At 49.1% G+C, this 27,230-nt stretch overlaps 5 protein-coding genes across 7 annotated transcripts; 2 read left to right on the forward strand and 3 right to left on the reverse strand.

Annotated features, from left to right (window-relative positions):
- Positions 1–966: 966 nt before the first annotated feature.
- Positions 967–9,253, reverse strand: PDAP1 (PDGFA associated protein 1). Of its 2 annotated transcripts, none has more exons than XM_086853964.1 (6): positions 9,099–9,253; positions 5,885–5,976; positions 3,931–4,038; positions 3,442–3,563; positions 2,460–2,611; positions 967–1,843 (listed from the first exon to the last, which is right to left on the reverse strand). In XM_086853964.1, exons 1-6 carry the CDS (start codon positions 9,106–9,108, stop codon positions 1,785–1,787), a joined length of 543 nt encoding a protein of 180 aa, XP_086710090.1. In that variant the 5' UTR covers positions 9,109–9,253; the 3' UTR covers positions 967–1,784. The 2 variants fall into 2 exon arrangements, with proteins under 2 accessions (XP_086710090.1, XP_086710089.1); XM_086853963.1 differs by lacking the exon at positions 9,099–9,253 and adding an exon at positions 7,675–8,505.
- Positions 9,254–9,325: 72 nt separating this feature from the next.
- On the forward strand, positions 9,326–11,489 carry BUD31 (BUD31 spliceosome associated protein). Its single transcript, XM_023936859.2, has 5 exons — positions 9,326–9,428; positions 9,812–9,964; positions 10,427–10,549; positions 10,762–10,928; positions 11,217–11,489. Exons 2-5 carry the CDS (start codon positions 9,871–9,873, stop codon positions 11,265–11,267), a joined length of 435 nt encoding a protein of 144 aa, XP_023792627.1. The 5' UTR covers positions 9,326–9,428; positions 9,812–9,870; the 3' UTR covers positions 11,268–11,489.
- A 442-nt stretch (positions 11,490–11,931) lies between these two features.
- Positions 11,932–16,526, reverse strand: PTCD1 (pentatricopeptide repeat domain 1). Its single transcript, XM_023936855.2, has 8 exons — positions 15,880–16,526; positions 15,198–15,338; positions 14,784–15,002; positions 14,359–14,460; positions 13,303–14,055; positions 12,953–13,069; positions 12,465–12,647; positions 11,932–12,256 (listed from the first exon to the last, which is right to left on the reverse strand). The coding sequence occupies exons 1-8, from the start codon at positions 16,339–16,341 to the stop codon at positions 12,077–12,079; spliced, it is 2,157 nt and encodes a 718-aa protein (XP_023792623.2). The 5' UTR covers positions 16,342–16,526; the 3' UTR covers positions 11,932–12,076.
- Positions 16,527–16,612: 86 nt separating this feature from the next.
- Positions 16,613–23,461, forward strand: CPSF4 (cleavage and polyadenylation specific factor 4). Of its 2 annotated transcripts, XM_023936857.2 has the most exons (8): positions 16,613–16,895; positions 17,838–17,888; positions 18,373–18,525; positions 19,258–19,353; positions 19,503–19,596; positions 20,290–20,362; positions 20,913–21,005; positions 22,253–23,461. In XM_023936857.2, exons 1-8 carry the CDS (start codon positions 16,793–16,795, stop codon positions 22,319–22,321), a joined length of 732 nt encoding a protein of 243 aa, XP_023792625.1. In that variant the 5' UTR covers positions 16,613–16,792; the 3' UTR covers positions 22,322–23,461. The 2 variants fall into 2 exon arrangements, with proteins under 2 accessions (XP_023792625.1, XP_023792624.1); XM_023936856.2 differs by lacking the exon at positions 20,290–20,362 and having other exon boundaries at positions 16,658–16,895.
- Positions 23,462–24,414: 953 nt separating this feature from the next.
- Positions 24,415–26,085, reverse strand: ATP5MF (ATP synthase membrane subunit f). Its single transcript, XM_023936860.2, has 4 exons — positions 26,010–26,085; positions 25,813–25,920; positions 24,885–25,001; positions 24,415–24,559 (listed from the first exon to the last, which is right to left on the reverse strand). Exons 1-4 carry the CDS (start codon positions 26,023–26,025, stop codon positions 24,531–24,533), a joined length of 270 nt encoding a protein of 89 aa, XP_023792628.1. The 5' UTR covers positions 26,026–26,085; the 3' UTR covers positions 24,415–24,530.
- Positions 26,086–27,230: the final 1,145 nt, after the last annotated feature.

A 27,230-nucleotide genomic window follows, 5' to 3' on the forward strand; every position in this document is an offset into this window, starting at 1 on the left:
GAGATCAGTCCCAACACCGCCCACGGGCTGGGAAGGGAGCACTGGCTGGCAGAGGGACAGTGACATTTGAGTTCTGCTCCAGCCCTGCCAGTGGGAGGTGTTACTTGCAAGTTTTTCCACCCATTTCCACAAGCGTCAGCCCTCTCCCCCTGGGCTCTAACCCTGCTCTGTCCCAGGCATCAGCCCAAAAACTCCCTCTGTCCTGCCCCATCCTCGTCCCTGTGCTCCAAGGATCACCCAAACTTCCCATGTCAGGCTGTCCCCACCACATCAGTTCCTCTCTCTGGGAGCTGACAGCACAGGCACCACTCCTGGCAGCTCTTGCTCATCTTCCACAGCTCCCTGAGGATATTCCCTATCCCAAATCTTGGCTTGGTCAGAGCTGTGGTTTGGGCCAGTAGCTCACAGTGACATTCCCTGGGGCACTGTCCTGTGTCACACCCTTGTGCCCAAGTCCCTGCAGCCAGGCATGGCCAGGGTGACACGGAACAAATCCCATTGTCACCCTCCATGCCCACAGCTGCAACCCCTCTCCCAGTGACTTCCAGTGCTCTAAGCCCTGGGGCTGGGGCTCCTCCAAGCTTTGGGAAGTGAGTCTGGGAAGCACCGGTGTCCCTGAACAGGCTGGCAGCAGGACTCCCAGACCCCTGGGGCACAGCAGGCTGGAGCACCTCCCCTCCAGAGACATCTGAGAGGAGGTGACAGTTCGGTGACTGCCCTTCTGACAGGGGACTAGACCAGACAGTGGCCTGAGGGTAATTGTTTCCTCCACCGTGGTAAACAGATTGTGCAAGACATCCATCAGAATCAGCAGGAAAAGATTTTTCCCTCCAGGCTGTGTGTGCTGATGGAGCTCCTGAACCCAGAGCCAAACTCCACACCACACCCTGCAGCCCCCAGCCGCAGCTGTGCCTCCCCCAGGACCCCCCAGCTGTGCCCTTCACACACACACGAGGCCACAGCAGCTCTGATAACTTACAGTTTAATCAGCCAAATATACAAGTTCTCTTGGTGGTTTTAAAACTTGATCAAGTTTTCTGGTTTTGGTTTTTTTTTTTTTTTTTTTGCTTTTCGTTGCAGTTTTTTTTCCATCTGGATCTGACACAATAAATTTTGTTTGTTTTTCTCCTTTAAACAAAGGATGATGTGGTTAAAAACTGGCACTATCCCTAGTAAGGAGGAGAAAAAGAAAATGAAGAGGAGGGAAAAGGGGAGACTGGCTGCAGGAAAGGAGGGATGAATCTGGGAAGGAACGGCACTCCAGATGTCCATGAAGTCAGGCTCCCAGCTTATACTGCAACACCCTGCAGCAAAATTTGATGGGCTCTTTGCCAACTGGATTCCTCAGATACATTATCCTTTGGGATTTCATACCAAGTCAGTTCCCCACCCCATGCCCCACCCCAAAACGACCCCACATTCTATTTTCTTGCAATCTAGTATTTGAAGCACCTCCCCTCCCACACAGCTCCCTCCCACCCTGCCCCCCTCCCACCGTCTACGAGTTCTTGATCCTAAAAACAGCAAAAACATTCATGTTTCCAAACTGTTACAGGGAATTGCTGTCCAGCACAGCTCTGCACTGCAGAGAGCAGCTGCCCCTAACCCCAAATGGAAATCTGTGCCAGGATGAGGACAAACACGTCGTCAGTGTCTCTTGGAGGTGGAGGTGAGGTCAGTGCTGCAGGATGCCCTGTGTGGCATCGATGGAAGGTGACACAGCAGAGCTCCCAGCAGGACCAGGCACAGTTCCCTGGTGTTTCCTCCTCTTGTATGGCCTGTGCTTACTTGTTAAGGGATAGTGACTGCAGTCTTTTACCTGCCATGGCCGCTTCGTCTTTTGCTGGGGAGGAAAACAACAGAGTTTCATCATTTCATGGTGCAGATCAGGGACTGGGGATGGATTGGCAGCCCCAGGGATCAGGATCCTGCCAGCTGGGTAAAGGAAAAAAATCCCACCCTTCCCACCAGTTTCTCAGAGGTAACAGCCACAGCTCCACTTGTGTGTTCCCTCTGTCCCTGGCCTTCTCCAGGTGTCCACAAACCACCCTGATGCCCAGACTTCTCTGTGGAAGCCACCAAGAAGCCATGTTCAGACTTGTGCTTCAAACGTCCCAGGGAAAGGCCAGGAAGGAAAGGAGTGCTGTGAACTCCCTGTGCAGTTCAGATCCCCACAGGCAAAGCAGACAAATCACCCAGCACGAAGAGCCTGCTAAACCCCAGACTGGAGCCAGCATTGCCTGGGAGGCAGGGAACAAGATGGATAGGAAGGGCAATTCCCTTCTCTCCCTGCTCCAGTGTCCAAGCTCTTGCTTATAAAGCAAGAACTTTATGAGAGGGAAACAGCTGAGCCTGTTTGCTGAGGGGAGTTGATGACACTCAGCAACACCACACAGGCTCAGATGAGGGATGTGTGGCCTCTTGGAGAGGTAGGAAAATATGATTAATTACTCTCTAACCTTTTCTTTCTTCTTCTTTCTTTCTGGCAGCTTCTTCCCTTTGCTTCCGAATGATGGCTAATCGGGCAAGGTCTGCCTTGGCTTGCTCTGTCTTCCCAGCTAGGTGCATTTTCATGTATCTTTCTTTTGCCTTTTGCTTCTCTATTTCCTCTCTGCCCAAAGGAAACACAACAGTCACCAGAGTATCCAGGCAAGCCCACAGGAACAAAGAGAGTGGGGCTTTCCAGCCAGGAAAAACCCCAAAAGTGGGGGTCCTTCACCATTTTTTAAGCACAGGTTCTGTCTATTTGCAGGGTTTGAACAGAAGTGAGGTGAGAGATTATTTCTACCTTCCTTCAGCTAAGTAAGGCCACAGACACACAAGGAGGCCAAATGAATTAGCCCCACACCACAAGAACTGTGACATGTTTTTCCCAGCCTTACCTTCAAAGGTATCCTTCTGCTGAAGCAATCTATCCCAAATAAAAAATATTAAACCATCCATTCAAAACCTCACCATTGCTAATTGAAACCAGAAGATTAAACTTTGGTTTTCAGGTTATTTATCTGCCCAGATAAAAATTTCACCATAATATCTGGAATCTGGGAAACTGCTACCTGTCACCAGGGCACCTCCTGCAGTGAGATTAAAGTGGATCCAAGGTGACCTCTGGTTAATGGAATTTCTGTTCTGGATTTTAGCATAGAACTTCAGGAAAGGAATGGCCTAAATCCCTTTCTCTCAGAGCACCAGGGCAGGCTGCCTGGCTCCAGGATAGCCACAGCTGCTCCCAGAGGACAGACAACTCCTGTGAAGTTTCTTAGGAACCACATTTTGAAGCACAGTGAGCCCAGTTTGCTGCTGCTCATTGCCTGCTTTAGGCAGCAACAAACTTTTCAGGGCCTCCCCGAAACACTGACACACAGCAGGGGAAACACCTCCCTGCATCAAGCTGCTGCCAGCAGCAAGGCTGAAATCCCAGGGGTGCAGCAGGGAACTCACCTCTCTCGTCGTGAGAGCTCCTTGGGTCCATCCAGGTCCAGCTGAGTGACTTTTTTGGTTGTCTGAATGACACGGTTGGGGTTCTCTATGTCTATCAACCCCTCCACTCCTTTACGCTTTTGCTGAGGGTCAAGAACAAAAGGGAGGTTGGGGAGCTCTCACACCCAGCTCTGGTTGTACCAGAGCTCACCAAAAACACTGCAAAGCACCCCAAAAAGCACAAGTCAAGATTTTACAACTAGCCAGTAAAACCATTTACGAATCAAGGCACCTTTGGCCTTTTTAAAAATCTTGTTGCCTTTGCATTTCATTTATAAATATTCACAAGTTTTCATTCTGAGGGCAAAATGCTGTCAGGTGAGTGTTTTTTGGCTTCTAAAAGTAGTTCTATAAAAAATGCACTCTAGGTAGCTCTGCTCAGAATCCAGAGTGTGCATCTCCCCCCCAGCCCAAGTATTAGATGCATTAAGTGCCCTGAGAATGCAGTACCTGATAATCCTCATCATCTTCATCACTCTCATCTGAATCTAAAGATTTCTTCTCCTTTTTAGGGTCCCCTGTTGCTCCTTCTCCTCCTTCTTCTTGCTCCTCCTCTTCCTACAAAATCAGAGGAAATATCTGTCACTAAAAATCCCAAACCCAGCCCTTAAATGAGATTTTGGAGGGATAAGAGATGGCTCTGAGGACTGGTGTCCCTGACATGGCCCTGTGCCACCAAGGGGGTCTGGCTGTCACAGAATGAAAGATCCTCCTCAGCGACATCATCACCTCCAAACAACTCTGCTGCTCTCTCTAACAGGAAAATGACTGTAAAAGACACCACTGGCACTTTACTTTCCCCCAAGTTAAAGCTCTCCAGAAGAATTCTGGCCTGGGTTTCCAGTGCCTCAGAGACTGGAAACTACCCCAGATATTGGAAACTACATGGATGCAGCTTAGAGCTGGATCCCATCCTGGGTGTGGAAAATAAAAAAACCTAGAGGAGAAAATGGACAACCATCAACCAGAACATTATTATCCAAGGAATTGCAGCCTTTTCAGCACAGGTTCCACCAGTCAGAAGCCTGGAAATTAATTTCTGAATCATAAGAAGAACCAACATGGGTGTGAACAGATTGTTTTACACTACCAAGATTTCTCATCAAGCAACCAGAAAAGTGGATGAGCAAGGAACAGTAAGAGGAGTATTTTTTCTAATTGTAGGGGAGAGATTTAAGCTTTCCTTAATAAATCAGTGTTAGATGTAACCATGCTATGGATTATCACAAAAAATATATCTTTCTTGAAAAGCAGTTCTCTAGTTTGCTGTGAAACAAGACATTTCAAGTGGGTCCTGCTTTCCTTCCATTTCCAGTCAGTATTTTTATTAAAAACATGGAAGCAGAGAACACTTGAACAGTTTGTGAATGACATCACCACTGGTAGGAGTTGGAATTATTTTGGAAAACAGGATGAGACTCATAAGTGGTTTCAAAATTTGGAAATATGGCATGAAACCAAGAAGGTGGAATCAGAAACTAACCAAGAGGAGTTACACTTTGGAAGAAGAAATGCAACACAAAGCTGGAATATGTGGCTAAGCAGCAAACCAAACAATCATCTCCAGTTCCAGCTGGACAAAACATTAAAAAGGACTCAACACCATGGCTCAGAACTGCTTGAGAGAGTCATCTCTGAGGAATTCACCAGGACTTCCTACATGGGCTGTAATTATCCTCCTGTGGTCAGTGCTGTGAGGCCTCAGCTGGAATTGTGTATTTGGGCTGAGGCATCACTTTCAGAAAGTCACAGGAAAAATACTAGAGTGCTACCAGAGCTGTGATAAGAGAATAAAGAGAGTAAGAGCCCCAAAAAGCAGCCAAGGCTTTTATAACAGCAGTCAGGTCATGGTGGAAGTGGGGGGAGCTGTTACAGTCCAATGCTGGGGCACAGAAACACACCCAAAAGAGGCCCCACATCAGAAAACTCTTATCTCTCCCTACAAGTCAGAGGCAAACAAGAAAATCATATGTCCAGGAAGAAGTTAAAGGAGTTTGGTCCATAAATCTACAACAGAAAGGGGCAAATACAGAAATTTCAACATACAGTAACATGTCAAGATGTGGCCCTTGTTCTCCAAAGCCAAGCTGCAGAACAGATCAGCAGACACTGGAGACTGGAATGATGAAATATGGGGAGAAAAGATCTCCAGAGCTGCTGTGTAATCAGCTCCCCCATCCTTTAACCTTCAAATGCTGCCCTGGGTTGTGTTCCAGGCCTCAGGAACCACACTGGGTGACACCCTGGAGTCTCCCCAGCTGGAGATATGTGGGATCCATACTGTGATCACTGCTGGAATGATCTGCAGCACCTGGCTAAGCTGCCATTGCTCCTGAACAGTGAATAACCAGGCTGGATAAGGCAGCAATTAGGAAAGAAAGCACACAAAGGAGCAAACACATACCCTTGCCTTTTGCTTTTCTGCTTGGAGCTGGGCATCAATCTCCTCAGGACTCGTGTACTGCCTTGCTCGGCCTTTGTGGCCTCCTTTTCTACCTGTACAAAATTAAAAACAACAAATGGTTTAGTGGTAACCTCCAGAAAGATCTGTTCCTCCTGCAGCACTCTCTGGATTTCAGGTGTGGATAGGACAAACCAAAATAGCTCCTCTGATAGACCCTAAACAACAAAACCCCCCAACTGAACTTGGTGAAACGCTCCAAGGTTTTTAGGTGAGATGCACAGAGAATTGGGATTATTGATATCACCTTCCCTGCCTGTGCTTGCTCTCCAATTCCCTTCCCAGGCTGACAAGGGACGCTCAATCCTACAGCAGATCCCAGTTTCCTGCACAGGAGGAATCACAGTGTGTTCCTGTTGGTTACAAACAATATTCCAACAAGCTTGGCTCTTTAACCCCTCCCACTGTGCCAGGAGAAAATAGGAAGCTAAGTGGACAAAAGCTTTGGGAATGACAATGGGAGCTGAAGAAGTACTAAAAGGAGCCCCCATGTTCTACTGCTTTATGCGGGAAAATTAAAAGAAGCTCTAGGAACCAAGAAGGGGAGTCACTGTGGCTGGCACTGCCCCAACTTCCAAATTCTGTTGATTAATGAACTGCTGAAGCCATTAATGCTCCCTCTTCAAGCCACTGCTCTGGTTATGTTCTTCCAGCCCAAGGAATTGGGAAGCAAGTTGGACAGAGCCAATCCACAGCCCTGAGTGAAGAAGACTGGCAAAAAGCAAACAACTCTGGCAAGCCAGCTCTCTGCCACTGCAGGAGTCTTGGAAGTCCCATGGAAGGAGCAGGAAACACTGGATCTCTCTCATCCTCCCCACTTCACCTGCCAAGGTCAATGGGAAGCTTACAGTGATGGGGAAGGATGAAAGGATCATCCCTCCCTCCTTGGCACAGTGTGGGATCCATGGGAGATTGGCCACTGCTCTCTCACTGTGTGCTGTTGGACTGGGAGCCCACAATATCCAACGTTTTCTGACCAATTCTCCAGGCTCAGCACAGACAAATTCTCACAATGCCTTACTTCTGTCCCAAAACCCCACTGTGAAGCTTTACAGAAACTCCTGAGATATTTTTCCAAAAGGAATGGGGAAGTGCAAAGACCAAATCATTCCCCCTGGATTCAGCTGGGGAAGCTCATGGGCTCTCAAACCCTAAGCACAACCAAAGCTTTGGTGAAGCCAGACAGGTGTTTTTTGTTTATCTGTTCCCAGCCATCCCACGTGGGGACACTGACACCCTCTGGAAGCAGATCTGCCATGGGAATGCTCCTGGGGAGACATTACCTCACTGCCCAGCACATGACATCACCCCAAATGGAACAACTGTGACATCTGTGACACACCAACCCCCAAATAACCAAACTGTTCTCCCAGCCTGGCCAGGGCCAAGCTCCTCACCCAGCTGCTCCACAATTCCACCCTGGGCTCAGGACCAAGGAACACAAACTGCTCATTACTGCAAATAAACAGTGGTGTAAGGGGGAGAAGCAACTAAAGAGAAATTATTTTACATTAAAAGCCTAAAAAGAAGAATGGAGCCCGTGGGAGCTCAGCACAGTGCAGGGATGGGGCTCTGCTCCCACAGGGAGATCAAACCTCACATCAGATTTAGGGAGCAGGTCTGACACCTGCCACTGATCAGCTCTGTGTCTCAGTTTCCCCATTTGAAAACAGAAGAAGTGTTGATAACACTTCTTCTCCACCTCTGTGAAGCATTTTTTAAAATAGAATTACCTGCAGATTTTACCTGCAGCAAAGCCCAGTGGTGCCCAGGCAGGCCCACATTCAAACACATCTGTCTTCAGCTTTAAACAGCCTAATTAAAGAATTTAGATGAAAGAGAATGGAATCTCTTCTTTTAAAATCGAAGTATTAGGGGGAAAAAAGGGAAATTAATCAGAAATAATCCTGTAAAGGATTTATTACTAGCCAGTTAACACTGCTCCCTTTTCTATTAAGAGTGAGTACCAAAATCCACTCCTCTGCCAACAATCCAACAACTCCCACTGACTGCAAAGTCCCCTCTTCTTCCAAAAAGCAAAAGGTTTGAATCAAACATCTAAATCTGTACAATGAAATAAAGAGCAGGAAATCCTGAAGTTACATGGTATTTAAATATGAAAAATGGGGTTATAACCCAGCACGATTCTTTGCCTTCACAAAAACCACGTGAAAGCTTCAGCCCCATCTCCTATCACTGTGCAAATGGACCCAAAAAATGAAGCGGTTAAATAAAAGCTAAGCAAGGAATCGGTTTGGTGCTAAAGGCAGGGAAATGCTGATGAAATAAAGCAGAGCAAACTGCAGGGAAGAGGAATGAGGAGAGCTGGTTTTTAACGTGTGTGACTGGGGTTTGCAAGAGCCAATTATGCAGATGGTGCATGTGGAGAAGGTTCTGGGTGGATCCTGCTGAGCCGTGACAGCCCGGCCGTGCCTCATCCCCGCTCCTGAATCACACGAGGAGCAAGTCGGTGCCCGCTCCGGAACACCCAAAACGCGGCGCTGCCGGAGCCGCCTCAAAGGAGCCGCGTTTGGAGCCCCTGAACCCGCCCGGGGCGGGACCCCCTGCGCTCGGCTCCCCCGGGCCGGGCCGGGCACCAGCCCCCGGTGGGGCTGTACCCACTTCCCCCGGGCTCCGTGAGCCCCACACCCCGTCCCGGGGGAACCGGCCGCGGTTCCCGTTCCAGCGGGAGCACATGGAGCCCAGCCCGGTCCCACGGGAGGTCCGGACACCCCCAGGAGCTGCTGCGCTGCCACGGCACTTTGGGGAGCACAGAACGGGCCCCCGGCTCCGTGAAGGGCGCGGGGAACGCGCCGGCTCCTGAGGGGCGGGGAGGGGGCGAGGCACCCCGGAGCCGCCGAGAACGGGGAGGGGGAAAGAGAACCCGAGACCCCCCCCGAGCCCAAACACAGCCGCGGGGGCAGCGCGGGGACCGCCGCCCGCCGCCCTAAGGGGGAAAGGGACCCCCGCAGGCTCCCCCAAGGCCGGGGAGAACGGACCCGCCGCGGCGTCTTTACAGCCGGGGGCGAACACGAGCCCTGCCCGCGCCGGGGCCGGGGCGGCCCACACACCCCCTCAGCCCCTCCTCTCTGTCCCCCGTGTCCCCCCGCCGCCGTTCCCCGCGGGGGGACCCTCGGCCCGGCCCGGCCCCCACCACCTTTCGGCATCGCGGCGATGGCGGCACGGCCCCCCCGGCCCGAGCGGCGCCCGGAACCGGAACCGGAACCGCCCCCAGGACAGGCCCCCGCCGCTGGGCTGCCCTCAGCGCTGCCGCTGCCCGCGCTGCCTCTCCCGGTGCTCCCGCAGGCACAGCAGGGAGCGGGGCCGGTTCTCTCCCGGTGCCGTCTCGCCTCTCCCGGGGCGGCGGCGCTGGCGGCAGGGAGCGCTTTGCTCAGGCAGCGCGCAGGGCAGCCCGGGGGGCGGGGCCTCGGGCGGTGCGGCTGCGAGAGGACCCCGGGTGACGGCGGCGGCGCGACGGGAGCAAGAGGTGAGCGGGATCGGGACTGGAGCGGGACCGGGACCGGGACCGGGACAGGGACAGGAACAGGAACAGGAACAGGAACAGGAACAGGAATCGGGACCTGGAATTGCAGCCTCCCCTCACCCCGCCGGCCCCGGGTTCCGCTGTGGGGCTGACGGGGCCGGGCCGGGCGGCCTCTGTATCACCGGGCTCTGACCGGAATTGTCACCTCAGAGAAGGAGTGGCTTCCGCGCTTTGCTGAGGATTTATCGTGCAGCAGTCACAGAGCTTTCACCTCTTTCACGAGCTCCGTAAAGCTCATTGTCATCCTTGAAGTGGAAAACAGGAAGGGGACACAGAATCCTTAGGAGAAATATATCTGATGGCTGTTTTCCTTTCGTTTTTCGCAGTGATCCTGAGGGAGTGTTGGTAGTTCCCCTTGGCTTTCGGCCCTTTCGTTCCCGAGGCAATGCCCAAAGTGAAGAGGAGCAGGAAGCCTCCCCCGGATGGCTGGGAGCTGATCGAGCCCACGCTGGACGAGCTGGATCAGAAGATGAGAGAAGGTGAGTGGGTGTTCTAAGAGATGGGGGACCCCAAAACATGCTCACAAAACCTGCTTCATAAATACAGGTGGACCTTTTTTGTGTCTGTGCCTCCAGTGGTGCTGCAGGTTGTTCCTGAGCCATGCTGGTCCCTAATTTTGGGGTTCTGGAGCACAGAGCTTTGGTTACAGCTGGTTTAGGGATGAAGCTCATGGGTGTGTGGAGGAACTGGTAGTTCCTGTCCGTGTTGTTGCTGTGGGCATGAAGTCACCCTCGATCCCAGTGTGGGTTTTGTCATCCCACTGCCATTGGTTTTGAATCCTAAAGGAGCTGTTCCAGGTCAGGTCCCTCTCATTTGTCTCTTCCCAATTAACCTCAATCTTATCCCTGTCATGCATGAAAGTTATGAACATTCTTGGAACAGTGCATTGCAAAGTGCTTGAGGGAAGCACTCGGTCACTTGGTGTTTGTGTTCCCTCCCAGCGGAGACGGAGCCACATGAAGGGAAGAGGAAAGTGGAGTCCCTCTGGCCCATCTTCAGGATCCACCACCAGAAAACACGTTACATCTTTGATCTCTTCTACAAGAGGAAAGCAATCAGCAGAGGTGAGGAGGGCAGGGGCTTTAGCTGGGGCAGGGGAAAACTGGAGAGAGTGAGGTGTTTACCTGTGGATGCCACTGAACTGGGAGTTGGTGGGATCACATTTCTGGGGAAGGAGAATGGAGAGAAGGCTTGGAAGCTGCCTGGCTGTACCTGCTGTTTACTACAGCTGGTACCCCCTGATAGTGAGACTGTGACAGCATCTGCTCCTCCCCAGAGCTCTACGAGTACTGCATCAAGGAGGGCTATGCTGACAAAAACCTGATTGCCAAGTGGAAGAAGCAGGGCTATGAGAACCTCTGCTGCCTGCGCTGCATCCAGACTCGGGACACCAACTTTGGGACCAACTGCATCTGCAGGGTCCCCAAAAGCAAGCTGGAAGTGGTGAGTGTCCAGCTTGTTCCTCTGCTCTGCAATAGCTGTTCTGACTTCTCCCAGCTCAGCAGAGTGGTGTTCTTTCTGCTCATTTCCTCAGCCTTTGCTGGTAGAATTGGTGTCCAGTTGGTGCCAAAGTTACTGTCAGCTTTGGCATTCATTTAAGGTTGTTAAAAGTATGGGAAATAACAGCAAACTGTGGAAACCCTTCCCACTCAGAGCCATTCCCTGCCTCGAGGTCTGAGCCTGCTGCTCTGGCTGTGGCTTGGCTGAAACACCCTGATGTTTGTTTTTCAGGGCAGAATCATTGAGTGCACTCACTGTGGATGCAGAGGCTGCTCTGGATGAAGCCTTTTGTCATCAAATTTATTTTTTGAACTCTGAGGGACATCCTCCTCCTCCTCCTCAATGGACTATGAGTGCAATTACAGCTGCTTTCTGTGATGGGGTATTTCTGTATAATAATTAAAGCAGCAGCATGATCACCTGGATTGTGCATAAATGGGGGGGTACTTTTGAGTAGGGTTTTGTGTAGCGATTTATTTTAAAATAAAGCTTGCCTTCCTGAGAGAGTGGTGTGATCTGCTGGTGAAACATTCCTGTGCCACTCTTCTCCTGTTGGATGTGTTCTGGGTGCTTGAACATTGCTCTGTACGTTGTGAGCTGCTCTGGGTTTCTTTCCTGAACTAAGTCCATTTAAAAGGCTGTGTAGAAAGGAAACAATTCCCAAACATTCAGTCTGAGTTCTTCCCTGACCATGTGCAAATGGAAGCTGCATTTCACTGGAATTCTCTGCTGAGGTTTGGAACCTGGAATTAATGCACAGATCCCTTCAGGAATGCCAGCAGTCCAGAGACTTAGAGGTCACATGTGAAGTGACAAGACAGACAAAACCAGCACTGAGCTAAACCCCTCTTAAATCTGATTTTACTTCTTCCTTGTTTTGCACAGGGTTTGCTAAACTACAGCCCATCTAATCCTCAGCAGTTGAAGGAAGTTCACTGAAAATGTATTTGCTCCTCCTTAAAACAAAAGGAAATATTTTATTATGTAACTATTGCAAGAACTGGGGGTTGGGATACACAAAGCAGCTTTGCTACAAGCCAGTTTAAAGAAGCAAGTCATGCATCTTCCTTGTGCTGGAAGAACTTGAAACTTCAGCATCCTGCTTCCTTTTCCTGCACAGCCTCTGCCTTGCTGTCCTGCCCCGCAGGCTTTGCTGTCCTGTACTTGGCCCAGGGGTGGGGGGTCTCCTCTGCAGCCATAACTTTTAACCACCGGTAGTAGTAGCCACGAAAACCATCAATCTTCTCTAGGTAGGGGTTTTTGTATTTATACTGCAAAGAGAAATCCAACAAGTTTCTATTAGATGAGAGCTCACTTCAGCATCAGCCTGCAGGAGCTACCACAGAAACAGCAATCAAGTATCATCAGCCAGACCAGACAAAGACACTCGGACAGACATTAATCATCATATTTACGATTCCCCACCCTTGTTGGTGTCCTTTGTGATGCCTGCACAGCCTGACAGTCCTGGCTCCTTACCCTGTCAAATTTGGGAGGGTACTGTGCTGCAAACTCCAGCTGCCGGATGATCACTTCATTGGGAGGCACCTGGTTATTCCTCATGTCCCTCAGGATCTCTGTGAGGTAACTGTAATCCAGCTGCCTCACAGCAGCAGCAATCAGGGTGCTGTAGATGTACTTGTTGGGAGTTATTCCAGACCTCTGGAAAGAACAGATTCTACAGTTAAACAAGTTTATCTGCTGGCTAGTGCAGGATTTGCAGAAGGAAAAGGCAGAGGCACTTTTTACACAAGGAGCACAGCTCTCATCGCAGGACCTCTGAAGCAGCTTGTGCAGTGCCAGTACAGGTGCAGGACAGACCACCTGAGCTCCAGCTACTCTGGAGCTGCATGTTTTTGGGAAGAGAACAAAACCACTCTCACAAAAACCTCAGCTTTTAAAAGAATTAACACTTCACTTTGCCTTTTCCTGCAGCTCAGACTCCAAGCAGCAGTCTCTTTGATTACCTTCAAATCCAAGAGCAGCTGCAGTCCATCCTGCTGTTTGTGACAGGCAATTGCCAAGTTACAGAATGTCTGGAGGTTAGGTGACAGTCCCCTCTTCACCAGAGCTGGCAGCACGCTCTGCAAGACACAAGTGTTGGCATCACTTCCCAAAAATTGTTACTGTAGCTTTTCAGACAGGGAGCTGGATGTGCTAGAAGAGAATCCATAAACAGAAATTAACCCAAGCACATCCTTGTGGAAAACAGTGTGAGATCCCAGTTTTTACTGTGGACAGAGAAATGGGTCTCAGCAAAAGAGAGGCCTGAGACAAGGAGGTGGTGATGGGGCTGGTTCTGAGGTTTTTCTCTCACCTTTGCTCCTTCCAGGTCACCCTGCTTACTTCTCTTCCTCATTAAAGCGTTAAAGAAGGTCACATCTACTTTTACTTTATGATCATCCAGCAGTGCCAGCAAAGAGGACTCTGAGGGGCTTTGGGGTTCTACCAGTTCAGCCAGTAATGTGAACGTTTTAATGTTGGGCTCTGCATTGTCCTCTTTCATTTTGTTCAAGAATCCCTCTACATCCCCCATCAGAGCCAGTCTATGGGATGGTGTGGCCACTGTCCCCAGGGAAACCACGTCTGTGTCAGCCACCCTGGAATCCAGCAAGTTGGGCAGGTTGCAGAAAGGCAGCTTCTGGCTTGGCTGTGGCTGTTCCTGTTCCATCTCACTCTGGGCTCTCCTCATCAAGGCTCCAGCCCTGCTGTGAGTGATGCTGGGGCTGTCAGGAGCAGCTGGTTTTGCTTCAGCCTGAGACACATCTTTATTTTGTTGCTGGATCTGTTCCTCAGGCTGCACCAAACTCTCCTGAAATAACTGCTTTTCCATAGCTTCCACATCCAGCTGGACAGCAGCACTCTCTGATCCCTTCTTCCTCCGATTTTTCACCTTTTCCTTCTGCCTGCCAGGTGGCAGCTTCAGCTGAGGTGAGTTCTCAGGTGGACTGAGCAGGAGTTTAGAAGCCAGAGCGGGATTGCCGATCCCACAGTCTCTGGCCGCGCGCAGCATCAGGTTGTAGATGTGGCTGTCGGCCTTTATTCCCAGCTTATTCATTTGTTGCCAAACCTGAAGAGAAGATGAATATTAAATAGCAGGAGCATCTCTAGCAGCCTGTAAACATCTGTTAATGGGATCTGTGTGAGAAGGAATGAATTTACAGCATGCAAGGACAGTGACCTTGAGCTGAAGAGCCCTGTGAGATGATCCAGGGTTATTTACCAGCATAAGAGATGTCCTGAGCAAAGTCTAGTTTTCAGAACTTGTGCTAGGAGGAGCTGAACTCCTCCCATTTCACTGTTTTCCATGTGTTCAGGTGATGAGTTACAACACAGGAGCACTTTCCCCCCCTCCCAGAACTTGAGAACAAACCTGCAAGGCAAATTGGAAGCCGTTTTCACTGTCCTTTATGCAGCTCATGAGAAGGAAGCTGAAGGTCTCAGCTGTGGGGACATGGCCCTTCTGCACAACTTCCTGAAAAGAGCAGAGCATGAAACTTTCTGGTTATCCTGTGTGGCAAAGCTCAAATACCACTGCCATCTCCTGGAGATAGATGTAACAAGTTTTGGACACACCCAGCCAGTTTTAAAGCCAAAGCTGCCTCCTTTTTGGTAATTAAGCTTAGAGTTCGGTAGGTACAATTTCACTCTATGACAGTAAGATCAATGAAACAGAACCACAGGGTCTGTAATTATCTCTGCTGAAAACGCAATTAAAACCCGATGCAACATGACAACTTCCAGGAGCTTTAACCACAGCACAGAATAGGTTTAACAGGAGAAAAGTAACGTATTTACCTTGAGTACATCCAAGCACATCCTGAGGTCTGAGCAGAGGGCACAGACCTTCAGCAGGGCATGGTAGGTGATGAGGTTCAGCTCCTCGTTCTTGCTCTGCAGCTGCTGCCGCAGTTTCAGGGCGCTCTGCAGCCCCGAGTCCTTCCATGGAGACTCAGCACAGGCATTGAACAGGGCTGTGTAAGTGGCCTCAGTGGGGATTAACCCTCGTTTTTTCATCTAAAGGAAGAGAAGAAGGATTTGAACTGGCCTTTTTGCAAAAGGACGGCTTGAATTTTTTAACTTGTTTTTAAGAGTTTCGGGCTAAGAAGGTGCCAACACTAAGGAAAAGGCATTTTGGAGACAAAGTAATATGACTGAATACTTGAAATGCTTTTAGCTTATAAAATGCTTAGAGGGTGAAGTTAAACCTACATCATTGTAGAGCCTGAATGCCTTTTTCACGTAGCCAACCCTGCCACAGCCGCCAATGAGAACAGTGTAATTGCCTTCTTCTGGCTGGACACGCTCCTCCTTCAGCATCTGCACTTCAAACAGCTCCAGAGCCTCTGCCAGCTACAAGGATGAGAAAAATCCATCATGAGGCAGCAAGAGAATCAACTACAATGGATATTAATATATGCAGCTGTGGGCAGATTGTAGTGTGAGTCCTACAAAGTGGCACTTTTTTAGTCATAAGAAGTCTGGAGAGGGTCCTTAGATGAGGGCATGTGGCAACAGGACGGGGGGGAATGGCTTTAAGCTGACAGAGGGGAGATTTAGGTTAGATATTGGGAAGAAATCCTTTACTGTGAGGGAAGTGAGGCATTAGCACAGGTTGTCCAGAAAAACTGTGGCTGCCAGTGGATCCCTGGAAGTGGCCAAGGCCAGGTTGGACAGGGCTTGGAGCAATCTGGGATAGTGGAAGGTGTCCCTGCCCATGGCAGGGGGTGGAAATGGATGAACTTTAAGGTCTCCCAAACTAAACTGTTCTATTACAATTCTACAAGAAATTCTTATTTTACTTCTTTCTGTAAAGATACCAAGTGATAAAGACAGGTCAGATCTGCATCTTTCATCAGTGCTATTAAAATCAAGAAAAAAGCTGGGCTCAAACCTTGTTCTCTTTGATGAGGGCCTTGCAACGTAGGAAGTACCAGTATGGAGTGTTCTTAGGACCCCGTCGAGGTTTTCTCTCTGGTTCCTCTCCTTCTTCTTGAAGCTTTAAATCCCGAAAGCGCGCTGTGGTTTTGTGGTAATATTTTCTAGAGGAAAATTTATCAGTCAGCGTCCCGAACTCCACACCATCATCATCATCATCATCATCATCACCCTTCTGCTCCTCAGCAGTTCCAGCGGAGCTGCCAGCACTGATCTCTCTCGGGTCGCTGCCGGGCAGTTTGCAGGAGGCCCGGGAGGAGCTGCACGTTCTGCAGCCCGGCAGCGGGCCCTGGCCTGGGGGCCGAGACAGCAACAGCACCTGCTCGGATCCAATCCCGGGGGCTGCGCACCGCTCCCGCAGCAAAGCGGGAAAGGCGTGGCGGCACCAGCGGGGGACGAGGAGCCGCAGGGAGCCCATGATGTGCTCGCTGTCCAAGAAGGGAACGGGTCCGGAGCGGGACCGGGAGTGGGAGCAGAACCCGGACCGGCCCAGCGCTCACACCATTCCCCCTCACCCCGCCCCTGACCCAGCGGCGCCTGCGCGCACGGAAGGGGCGCGTCCTCGGCCGTCTCTGATTGGCGGGTGCGCGCGCGCTGCCCGCCGGGCGGCGGAGCCCCGGGCGCTGATTGGCCGGAGCGCGCGCGCTGCCCGCCGGGCGGCCGTGCCCGCCGTGGGTCCCGTCATTCCGCGGGCGGGCGGCGCGGGGCGGCCACGGGGCTGCCGCCGCCGCCTCCCCTCACTGCAGGCGCTGCCGGCGCGGAGCGGAGCGGGCCGGGCCGGGCCCGCTCGGGCCCGCCCGCCCGCCGCCACCAACACCGCCACCATTCCGCCCCTACCTTCCCGTTGTCGGCGGCCCCCAGCTGCCACCATGCAAGAGCTCATCGCCAGCGTGGACCACATCACGTTCGACCTGGAGCTGGCCGTGGAGCAGCAGCTGGGGGCACAGCCGCTTCCCTTCCCTGGCATGGACAGTGCGTGTGGGCTCTCCTCCGCGGGGTGCTCGGGCCGGGGCTGGGCCTCTGGGGCTGGGGCCCTGGGGCCGAGGAGGTTGGGCTGGGCAGCGTTCGGGTGGCTCGGAAGTTTTCCAGAGATCTGAGCGTCTTCCTCAGGTCTTATCCATAGATCCACCCAACTTCCGCTTTCCCCGTGAGGTTTCTGTCATAACCCAGATGTTTTTCTTTTCTATTTAATGAAATCTGTAGTTAGTGCTAGCCAGGCGGGAAGGTTGAGATGTTACCGTGAATAAACATCACTCTCCTGCACAGTACTTTATATTTCCTTTTTTATTCCCGTTTGGCAGATGAGGCGTTTTGATAGTAAGAGTCATCATCTTTAGGTATATCCGTGGCTGACTTTCCAAATCTTTTCCTTCAGTCTGACACAAACTCAGGAGACTCATAGTTTGCTGATTTTTTTCTGGCTGGGCTACTAAACTTGTGTTTAGCTCCCTTGAATGTTCCCCTTCATCAGGATCAGCAAGGGATAACATGCTAATGGTTGTTTCAGGTAGTACTGGTAAAGAAATATAAGACTTTAAATGCTGTGATTACAAATGCAGGGTTCAGGAATTGTACTTCGATGATCCCTGTGGGTCCCATCCAACTCAGGGTATTTTGTGATATGACTGACTTAACAGCAGAGGAAGACCCAGTCAAGAACTTAAATAGCTGAAAAGCAAAACAAGCACCTCCATATCTCTGCAAATTCCCCTTGGTGTCCCTCAAGAAGAAAACAGATGTTTTTGAGCACCAGGTTTTAACAAGAAACTTCTGCAGGAAAGTAAATTCCCCAAACCAAAATACTGCTTTCCTCTTGATGCTGGAGATCAGATTTTCTTTCTAGGGCAGGAAATATTGTAAAAGTTGCCACAAAGCTTTGTTAACATAAATAATGTTTCCTTATTCTCTTCACAGAATCAGGCGCAGCTGTCTGTGAGTTTTTTTTAAAGGCGGCATGTGGAAAAGGCAAGTTGTGTGGAATACTGGAAAAGGCACTTATTCTCACAGGATGGGGATGAAAACAGATTTTCTAGCACTGTTTATAGTGTTCTTGTTTTGTAAAGCTGAGGGGATAACCTAGATAGAGGAGAAAACTAAAGGATGTTGGAGTATCTGGAGCAATTGGGAAATAATGTTTTTTAAGGGAGGTGGGAAGTAAACAAGCAAAGCTACTGTTAAAAGAAGGTTTGAACTCAACACAAGCAGACCTTGCTGTGGATCTGCTTCTTGGTTGCTGTGGTTTGTAGTTGCCAGGATTAAGAGCTGGAGACTTTGTTGTGAAGCTCATTAGAGGGCATCACAAGACTATTTTGGAACTCCCTGTTTTGCTGTTACCACTTAAGGCTGATGTCTTCTGAAGCCCCTCTTGTAGAGGGGTTTCTGTTGCCCTGTGTGACATATTTAAATTGGTTTTTTTTCCCCTTCTCCTTCCCCACCCATCCTTCCACAGGAGGCATGTGCCCCTTCCGACACATCAGTGGGGAAAAGACAGTTGTTTGTAAACACTGGCTACGAGGACTGTGCAAAAAGGGAGACCAGTGCGAGTTCCTGCACGAGTATGACATGACCAAGATGCCTGAGTGTTACTTCTACTCTAAATTTGGTGAGTAGCTCCTTCTTAGCTTTGTTTGAAGGTGTGGGAGTCTGAAGAAGATCCCTCCTCAGACATTCTTCTGTGTCTGATGTTAGACTGACATTTTTCCAGATCTGCTTCACCTTATTATCCACATAAATTTGTGATGTATTGTGGATGTCTTCACTTGACTGCTTGTCCCTTGCAAGAAGAGGGGGGAAACCGCTGATTTTCACTGGTTTTTTTACCTTAAGTTCATTTTTTTTGAGTATGATATGAGTAGGCTGAGCAGATCATCTTTGCATGATTTTGGGGAGCTGATGAGCAGCAGAGGGCATGGGGATGCAAAACTTTTGTGCACTTGCTTTCCAGTTCTGGAGATCTGGACATAATGAGGCAACTTGGTGCCAGAAACTTACATCTTATAGGTTTCCTTCTGTTGAGGTTAGTGTGCAACTTGTAGTTTCTCCATGTTTCTGGTGCACTAAATGTTTGGGTTTTTTTACCACGACTGCTCTTTCAAATTTAGTTCCCCCACTGTTTTTAAAATCATAAATAATCCAGTCTGGTAGAACTTGGCTCACCAGGGGTGAATCCTTGGAGCTCTTCATGGAGGTTAAGGGAGGCAGTGAGACTGTTGTGCCTGAGTTTACAAATGTTTGTAACAGCTCTGTGGGAGCTACATGATCCAGGTGGTGTTTTGAGTCATTTTGATCTCAGTCCCACACAATTCACTAAGAAGTGTGTTTGCTTTTGATACAGGGGAATGCAGTAACAAGGAATGTCCATTTTTGCACATTGACCCGGAGTCGAAGATCAAAGACTGTCCCTGGTATGACAGAGGCTTCTGTAAACACGGTAAGTGCCTCCCACAGTTGCTGTTTCTGTGGCTGGAGATCAAGGGTGGGGTGTTGCTGTTCCATCTTTGCATGATCTGCTGGTGGATATGCTGGGATGTGCTGGGATGTGGATGTGTGGAATGTGAACTGCTGAGCTTTGTGTTGCAGGTCCCCTCTGCAGACATCGGCACACTCGGAGAGTCATTTGTGTGAATTACCTGGTAGGATTCTGTCCAGAGGGACCTGCCTGTAAATTCATGCAGTGAGTATGCTCCAGGCCTGTCCTGCAGCCTTGTGGTCTGGTCATGTCAAATGAGGGTGCTCCCGTGCTTCCCAATGGTTTGGAGATTTGCCAATGTTTAGTTGGGCCAAATTTTTACTGATTTAAGGACTGAGAAAGTATTTACAAGAGCATGTAGTGACAGGACAAGGGGAAATGGTTTCAAGCTGAAAGTGAGTAGGTTTAGATTAGGCATTAGATAAAAATTCTTCCCTGTGAGGATGGGGAGGCCCTGGCACAGGTTGTCCAGAGAAGCTGTGGCTGCCTCATCCCTGAGAGTGTCCAAGGTCAGGTTAGATGGATCCTGGAGCAACCTGGGATAGTGCTCACTGTCCCTGCCTGTGGCAGGGGGGTTGGAACTGTATGAGCTTGGAGATGCCTTCCAACCCAAACCATTCTATGATATGGGGCAGGGCCTCTCCAGGGGGTTCCCAGTAAGATTGGCATGGTGATTAGGTGCCATCAGAGCAGTAGAATCACATGGATTTATATTCCAGAAGGCAGAGGGATATGCTACACATATGTAAAGAAAAGTGGGGAGGGGGTGGTCTGTTTCCTGTGATTTCCAGATTTAACTAGCTGAATGTTTTGTTGTTTGGAGTTACTTGACTGAGCTGATGATAAAATGTTGGCATATGATTTGAGAATCAATTTTCTTGTTTCCATCTAAACCAGCCCTCGGTTTGAACTGCCAATGGGAACCACAGAGCAACCACCACTGCCTCAGCCAACACAAACACAGCAAAAGGTACCCAGATCCCCTGCCTCCCCACACAGCCACCCTCAAACCTCTCCCACAGTGCTTTAAAATAGAATAGGTTGTCAGGTGGTCAAAACTGGGCACCCAGGCTCTTGGGTCTGGAAGGGAGAATTACACAGTGAGCAACCCTGAGTGCCTTTATAGTGATGAAACCCCACAATTGTTCCAGCTTCACATTGAGATCATGTCACAGAACACTCCCACGCTACACAGAAGCACATCATATGTGGTTGTGCAGCAGTCTGCCAGGTTTTGTAATCAGGGTGACATCCCTCCATGATGGCAATGATATTTTAGCAGCCTAAACCTACTCTCCAAATCTGCTTTCCAGAGAAAAACAGGATCACTGGGCTTCGTAAAGCTCAGTGCTTGATTTCTTCTCTCTGGTGCTCCAGCTGGCAGAGCACCCACACACAGATTTGGAGGAAAATTGATCATTTGACATATGGGGTGCTCTTTTCCCTTAACAAAACAACAAGCACAAAGATCTTTATCCTGGATGCATTTAACGAGTCAGAATTCTTCTCCTACCCAACAGAGGACACCCCAAGTCATTGGAGTCATGCAATCTCAAAATAACAACAGTGGGAACAGAGGACCCCGGCCGTTGGAGCAGGTCACCTGCTACAAGGTAATGCAGAGGGGAGGGCTGAAGAGGGAAAGCAAAAGGCTTTTTCACACTGTTAAAAGGTTCATGAGTTCTGAGCTCTGCTCAGCAGACATTGTGTGGTGCCTGGATACAGCTGTGGGAATTGGCCTTGAGTTCTGAGGTCACTGCCTTGCCAGTCCTGGACATGCTGTGACAATGACAAATTCTGTAGGACTTTGTTGTCTGCTAATAAACAGGAAAACGCTGCCCCAAAGACTGAAAGGAGACTGCCAAGCTGCACATTTCGAAATAAGAGTTAATAATAATTTTTTGTTTCATAAGCTGATTTGCTTACACTGGTGGGTGTAGATTCTCTTCTCCTGTTTCCTGGAAGGTCACTGAAAGTAATAGAAATCAGGTTTGCAAAGCCTGCTCAGTATTTGAGCTGTAAATGCACCCTGTGGTGTCAAACCAAGGAATGAGTTGTTCACCTTGGCTGCTCATTGAGGAGCACCAGGAAAATATGGACACAATCGAGTTTTGATCTCCTTATTTTACCACAAAAGCCCCAGTCACTACAGTCACTAGAAAAGAACAAAGAATTTTCCTGTTCCTTTAGCCCTGACAGTTACATTCACATTTTACATGTCAACTCTGAGCCTAAGGTGCTTGTTTGGGTGAGAATCACCCAAATGTATATATTAAAATATAAAAAATATATATTTAGATATATAACAAAAATATGTATTCAGATATCAAATAGCTGAATCCATTTCACTGAAAACCTTTAATAGCTGCCTATTTTATCTGCAAGTAAATTACAGATCTGGAGAAGGCTGTTGCACAAGATACTGGCATTCCTCTGTTTATGAGTAGCTTTAAATGCAAAGTCATGAATCTGTGACTTTCTCAAGTTCAGAGGTGCTTTTCTCTGGTTATTCATAAAGATCAGGAGAGTCCCCATGGATATGGTGCATATCACATGGAGTAGTCTGAGAAGCCTCAAATGTTGAAATCCTCCTTGTGTGCTGAGGGTTCTCTCCTTTGAAATGCCTTAGAATAACATGGCATCAGGTTACTCCCAGCATAGAATCAGCTTTTGCTCCAAGGAATGGTAACAGCCCATAAATCCTGTCCCTCCTGACACCCTGTTTTACTTCACCTGCTAAATGCTGCATCTTCCATGTGTGGAAAAGCTTCCAAATGGCAGCAGTTGCTGGGTGCCTTAATAAAGGCAGCTAGGAGGAAAAAGCTGGAACTCTGCAATTCCTGTCTCTTCTCTCTTTCAGTGTGGTGAAAAAGGTCATTATGCCAACAGATGCACCAAAGGACACCTGGCCTTTCTCAGTGGACAGTGAAGGAGCAGCAGGAAGGTGCAAGGGAGCTGTTACCACTGAGGAAAGGTTTCTGCCTAGCACAATGTCTGAAGCTATTAATCAGGTTGTTTTTTTAATGCCATTACTGAAAGAACTGGTCAGAGGCTGGCTGCTGCTGAAGCAACGTTTTTGTAATTGTCCCCAACTTTTTTAAGTTTTAACCTTTTTAAAATCAATTTTGGCCTCCGCCTGTTTTCATTGAGCCCTTATGAAAGGTAGATCTTAAAGCCAGTAGATAAACCAAGCCCTTACTGGAGCAGCACTCCACAAAAATACACCTTAGGCCAGTGTTTCTTTAAAGTATTTTCCTTCTGCCATTTCTCTTTGGAGAATCTGCAGCCTTTCAGCCCTCCCTGTGGAAGCAGGAAGACTGACTGGGAAAACTTAACACTTGCAATGCCTTCTCCTCAGTGAGGAAGCAGGGATTCTGCTGTCCTGTAGCCCTCCAAAAGCAAAGTTCTGTTTCCAGGTCAGCCTGGTGAGCTTGTCCTGGTGGCTGACAAAACCCCTCACGTACATCAGGCAGTAAAACCCGTGTCCACTTGCTTTGTTTTTGTGCTTCTTGTGGAACTGAAGGTTAGAAATCAATCTTCTGTGAGAGAACTGACCGGGGGGGAGAATAAATTGGCATCTCTCTGGTTAGCCAGACAATAAGGAACAATGATTATAGGAAAGCTGCATCTGTGCTCAGTTCCCACTTGCAGAAAGGAGGGGAATGAGCATGGCTTGGAGGAGGAATAGAAGAACCTTGTCTCAGCCCCCATCTTCCAGCTCAACTGAGCAGGTATTCCCACACTCTAGAGACCAGGAAGTGGAGCTGTATATTCTTGTGGAACACTGCTTTTAAAGTGTTAGTAGAGATTCCTTCTGAAAACGTTTTTCTTTCAACCCAAACCCCATTTATTTTGAGATGACTATTTCAAAAGGGCCAATGACAAAATACGAATTAAAAGAAAAAAATTACCCACAATGTGAGCCTTATTGATTCTATCCCATCTCTTCATTTGCTGCCTGCCTTTATACTTTGTTTTTATTGAAATGTACTGATGGCAAAAGCTGGCTGTGAGTTTATTTTTCTTTAAGAACAAGGTAAATGTGGCTGGATTAAGAGAAGTGACCAGAGCCTGTGTTGGTGTCAATGACTGCAGTTATTTCACTGTGGAAATTTCAAGTCTGAAGTCACAGACCATCAGACACTTTTCATAATACTCTGTGCCCCCCTAAGACTGAGTTGTGTGATCTATTTGTAACTGGGCATGTGGAAAGGGAACTAAAACACTCCAGTGTTTGATCACCTTCCCCATCAAGTTAAGGAGTTTTTGGGTTTCAGTACCAGTTTTCCAGCACTGAAAGCCTTCCTGGAACCACCAAAGCTCTTGGGAGATTCTTCATGTGCCTCAAGAAGTGGTTTTCACTCTCCCTGCTGTTCAGACAAGGATGGTTCAGGTGGGCAGCACTGCCCAGGTCCAGGTACTGGTGGGACTGTGGGGCATGAGGAAGCTCAGAGCTGGCTCCAAACCCACAGATGCTCCTTTAAGCTACATCTAAGTCTAGAAGGAAAGCTTTCCTTTTCTTTATTTTGATAGATTAAAAGTCTGAAGCTTATTCCTACTCAGAATGTCCTCCCAGCTTTGGCAGTGAAGGGAGGTAGAGCTCTGATGGAAATTTTGGGTTATCTGAAGCAGTGACAGAAGGAGAGTTGCAGACCTGTCTCATCTCAGACAGTGCTCTGCAGTGATGGGAAACTGCCCAAACCACCTCCAGTCCCTGGTGAAATCCTGACTGAGAACCAGAAACACCAACAGGGTACACAAAGCTCAGATATTCTTTCAAATCAAAACACATGCTCTCAGCCCTTTGTCCAGCCTGTCCATAATGGCCAGGAAGCAGCAATTTTTAATTGCTACTGTTTTTATCAAAGGAATCAGTTGCCAACAGTTCCCCCAGTTCATGATGCAACCCAAGGAGCAGCTGCTTTCCCTCTGAGCTTACCCTAAGGGGTAAAACTCAGAAGACAAATTTATTTGCACAGTACAATTAACAACTCAATTAGGAGAGTGTCAGCTCAAGAAATGTAAAGTGTATGCACTTTATTATTGGTCACAAGAGTACAGATTGAATAGCCATAGTTCTAATGTGTCCTGTCAGGGTAGCTGTGTCAGGAGCTGCACCTTCACCTTCTGATGGTGTCTCAGTGGTACTTCCTCCTGCGGTCATGCTCTGCAGCAAAGCACAGCAAATTAATTCTGCTGAACTCACAAGAAAAAAAACCCACCACACTTGAAATTACAGGCAAGAAAGCACTCTGAAAAACCCCACAGCATGTATTTTCTAGGTGCTGGCAGGTCAGCCAGGCACCAAAGTCTAAACTTTCTTCATTGCCAAGAAAATACTCAGTAAGCATTCAAGTTTTCTACGGCTAAAAGAAGTTTGCTTGCCAGCAATCTTTCATTTTATTTCTAAAAGCAGCAGCAGGTAATTGTTTTTATTCCCCAGGTAACCTTCCAAGCTCCCCTGCACACACTCAGCCGTGGTTTTTACTTACTCACGTGACTGTAGCTCCACGCGTAGCTGAGGACAATGTACCCAGCCAGCACCATGGAGATACCCCCGAGGCCCCCCTTCCTCACGTTGATGTACTTGTTGTAGTATCTGTCATAACCTGTGGGAGAGGAAAATTTTTCAGAGCCACCAGATGAGTTTTCTGTTACCCTGTGAGAGAAAGAAGCAGCCTGGATTCACAAAACTTCAGGAAATTGGTTTAATGAAACATCTGAAGGTCTCAGAAGCAAGTCTGAGTGGAGGCAACCTGTGTACTAGTTGAGCAAGGTGATACAACCTTGATAGACCTGAGCCTTAAAAATACAACAAAAGGGAAAAAAACACCCCATTTTCCATTTTTTTCCTAAATATTATTGTGACTTTCATGAGCTCAAGCTGCTTTGCAATTATCTAACTCTTCCATACATTATATACATGCACACGTGTTGTCAAAGGCAGACTCCTGCATTTGACATTTTGTGTTTAAAACTACCTGAATGACATTTGTACCTACAGCAAATGACATTGGTGTGAAGTGATCCATAAGAGCTCTGTCTTCTCTTTTACAATATGTATGGATCAACTGCTTTTTAATAATTTTTTTACTTGTGATGTGAAACTCCCAAGATTTTCAGCCAACAGGTTCAGGAGTAAGGGTACCCCATTTCCCCTTTATACAAGAATACTGAAAGCAAAGATCCGAAACAGCCACACGAGAAATAAATTTACATTTGAAAAAACGAGATGTTACAGGAGAAACTACTCTGGGAAGGCAAAACTCGCCATGGAGCAGCCCCTGCGCTGCCAGACGCCACCCCACCCCCAGGCAACCAACTCCGGCAGCCAGATTCTTGTGTGCTACTCGTCCTGGCTCCGGCTGGAGAAGGATTCGGGCACCCGCACCCTCAGGGCCTGCCCCGCAGCCCCCTCACCTCTTCGTATGGCCCCCAAGATGCCGCCGGGGGTGAAGTCCCTCATGGCCAGCCAGCTGCCCAGCTGGCCCAGCTTCACGTCCATCAGCTTCGTGTCCTTGAGGAGAACTGCGGCAGGGAGAGGGAGAGAGCCCGGTCAGCGCGGGGCTGAGGAAGGGAGGGGGGCACCGCGGTCACCTTGATCCCCCAACACTCACCCGGCGGCTGCGCCATCTTGATGTGCCCGGAAGGGACCGCGCGCGGGGGCTCACGGGAGGAGGGAAGGGCGGGAACACGGACAGAGGGCGGGTCGGGGCCGGCGCCATGTTGGGTGTGTCACAGCGCCATGTTGGGCGTGTCACGGCCCCTTCATGGGGGGACCATGGCGGTCCCGGTGTAGCCTTGAGCCCGTCCAGCCTGTCCTAGAGACAGGACAAGGAGTAATGGGTACTAATTTGGAGTGGGAGAAATTTTGATTAGATATACAGAAAGAATTATTCCGTGTGAGGGTAGTGAGACCCTGGCACAAGTTGCCCAGAGAAGCTGTGGTTGGTGCATCTCTGGAAGTGTCCAAGGCCAGGTTGGACGGGGCCAATTGGAGCAATGTGATCTAGTGAAAGGTGTCCCTAGCCATGGCAGAGGGTTGGAACTGGATAATCTTAAAGGTCCTTGCAATCCCTTAACATTCCATGATTCTGTGATCCCCTGTCTAGGTGCCAATTCCCCAGTGGGGGCTGCACCCGCTGCCCCAGGTGCCACAGGCACTGCCAGCCTGGCAGAGGGCTGGGGCACCTGAGGGGTTTTCCCTTCATTTCCAGTCCAGCAGGTCCCTTCATCAGCTGCATCCTTCCTCAGGGGATGGTAAACAACTCCTGAGCATGTCCTTCAATCCCCCAGGGCAGCGCCTCGCACCGTCCCACGTTATGGGGTGTCAGGTGCCCTCCTTGCAGTGCTTCAGATTGTGAGAAAATATAGAAAAATTCACAAGTTGTCATCAGCATCTTCACACGTCTCCATCAGCAATCTTGTCGATGTCCCACAAATGAACCTTTTCCAGTGTGTTCTTAAGTTGCAGCTCTAACACGGTAAATGTGTGCTCGCAGACAGTATATACTGCAACATACATTGAAATTATCTCTTATTGTACTGCAAGAAGTCCCTTTTCAGTGCCCACTGAGGCTTTTCCCTGTGGGAATACGCTGTGTTCTACTCATGTAGGTGTCAAAGGCAAAAGAAGAGGCTGGACTGGGGTATATGGTGTAAATAAAGCCACATAACCAGAGTGGTGGAGCAATTAATGTGCAGATAAAGATAAATTTTATATTCCTGAAACAGGAATTGCAGAATATCCTGAGTTGGAAGGGACCCACAAGGATCAAAGTCGAACTCCAGGCCCTGCATGGGACAGCCTGAGCAACCCTGAGAGCATTGGAGCTCTG

This window comes from Cyanistes caeruleus, chromosome 17, assembly GCF_971803275.1.
Source record: "Cyanistes caeruleus chromosome 17, bCyaCae1.hap1.1, whole genome shotgun sequence".
NCBI lineage: Eukaryota > Metazoa > Chordata > Aves > Passeriformes > Paridae > Cyanistes > Cyanistes caeruleus.

Excerpts from the sequence above, each read along its gene's own strand:
- PDAP1 (XM_086853963.1), bottom strand. The coding sequence starts at position 7,735 with ATGTGTTTGAATGTGGGCCTGCCTGGGCACCACTGGGCTTTGCTGCAG. Across the intron at positions 3,564-3,930 it reads AAGATGATGAGGATTATCAG|CAAAAGCGTAAAGGAGTGGA; the intron begins GTACTGCATTCT and ends CTTGACCCTCAG. Across the intron at positions 2,612-3,441 it reads GAGCTCTCACGACGAGAGAG|AGAGGAAATAGAGAAGCAAA; the intron begins GTGAGTTCCCTG and ends TCCTTTGGGCAG.
- BUD31 (XM_023936859.2), top strand. The coding sequence starts at position 9,871 with ATGCCCAAAGTGAAGAGGAGCAGGAAGCCTCCCCCGGATGGCTGGGAG. Across the intron at positions 9,965-10,426 it reads GGATCAGAAGATGAGAGAAG|CGGAGACGGAGCCACATGAA; the intron begins GTGAGTGGGTGT and ends GTTCCCTCCCAG. Across the intron at positions 10,550-10,761 it reads GAGGAAAGCAATCAGCAGAG|AGCTCTACGAGTACTGCATC; the intron begins GTGAGGAGGGCA and ends GCTCCTCCCCAG.
- ATP5MF (XM_023936860.2), bottom strand. Across the intron at positions 25,002-25,812 it reads CTTGGGGGCCATACGAAGAG|GTTATGACAGATACTACAAC; the intron begins GTGAGGGGGCTG and ends CCTCTCCCACAG. Across the intron at positions 24,560-24,884 it reads GTGGAGCTACAGTCACGTGA|AGCATGACCGCAGGAGGAAG; the intron begins GTAAGTAAAAAC and ends GCTTTGCTGCAG.
- PTCD1 (XM_023936855.2), bottom strand. The coding sequence starts at position 16,341 with ATGGGCTCCCTGCGGCTCCTCGTCCCCCGCTGGTGCCGCCACGCCTTT. Across the intron at positions 14,461-14,783 it reads TGTGCTTGGATGTACTCAAG|GAAGTTGTGCAGAAGGGCCA; the intron begins GTAAATACGTTA and ends TGCTCTTTTCAG. Across the intron at positions 12,257-12,464 it reads ACCCTCCCAAATTTGACAGG|TATAAATACAAAAACCCCTA; the intron begins GTAAGGAGCCAG and ends TTCTCTTTGCAG.
- CPSF4 (XM_023936856.2), top strand. The coding sequence starts at position 16,793 with ATGCAAGAGCTCATCGCCAGCGTGGACCACATCACGTTCGACCTGGAG. Across the intron at positions 18,526-19,257 it reads TTACTTCTACTCTAAATTTG|GGGAATGCAGTAACAAGGAA; the intron begins GTGAGTAGCTCC and ends CTTTTGATACAG. Across the intron at positions 19,354-19,502 it reads CAGAGGCTTCTGTAAACACG|GTCCCCTCTGCAGACATCGG; the intron begins GTAAGTGCCTCC and ends TTTGTGTTGCAG.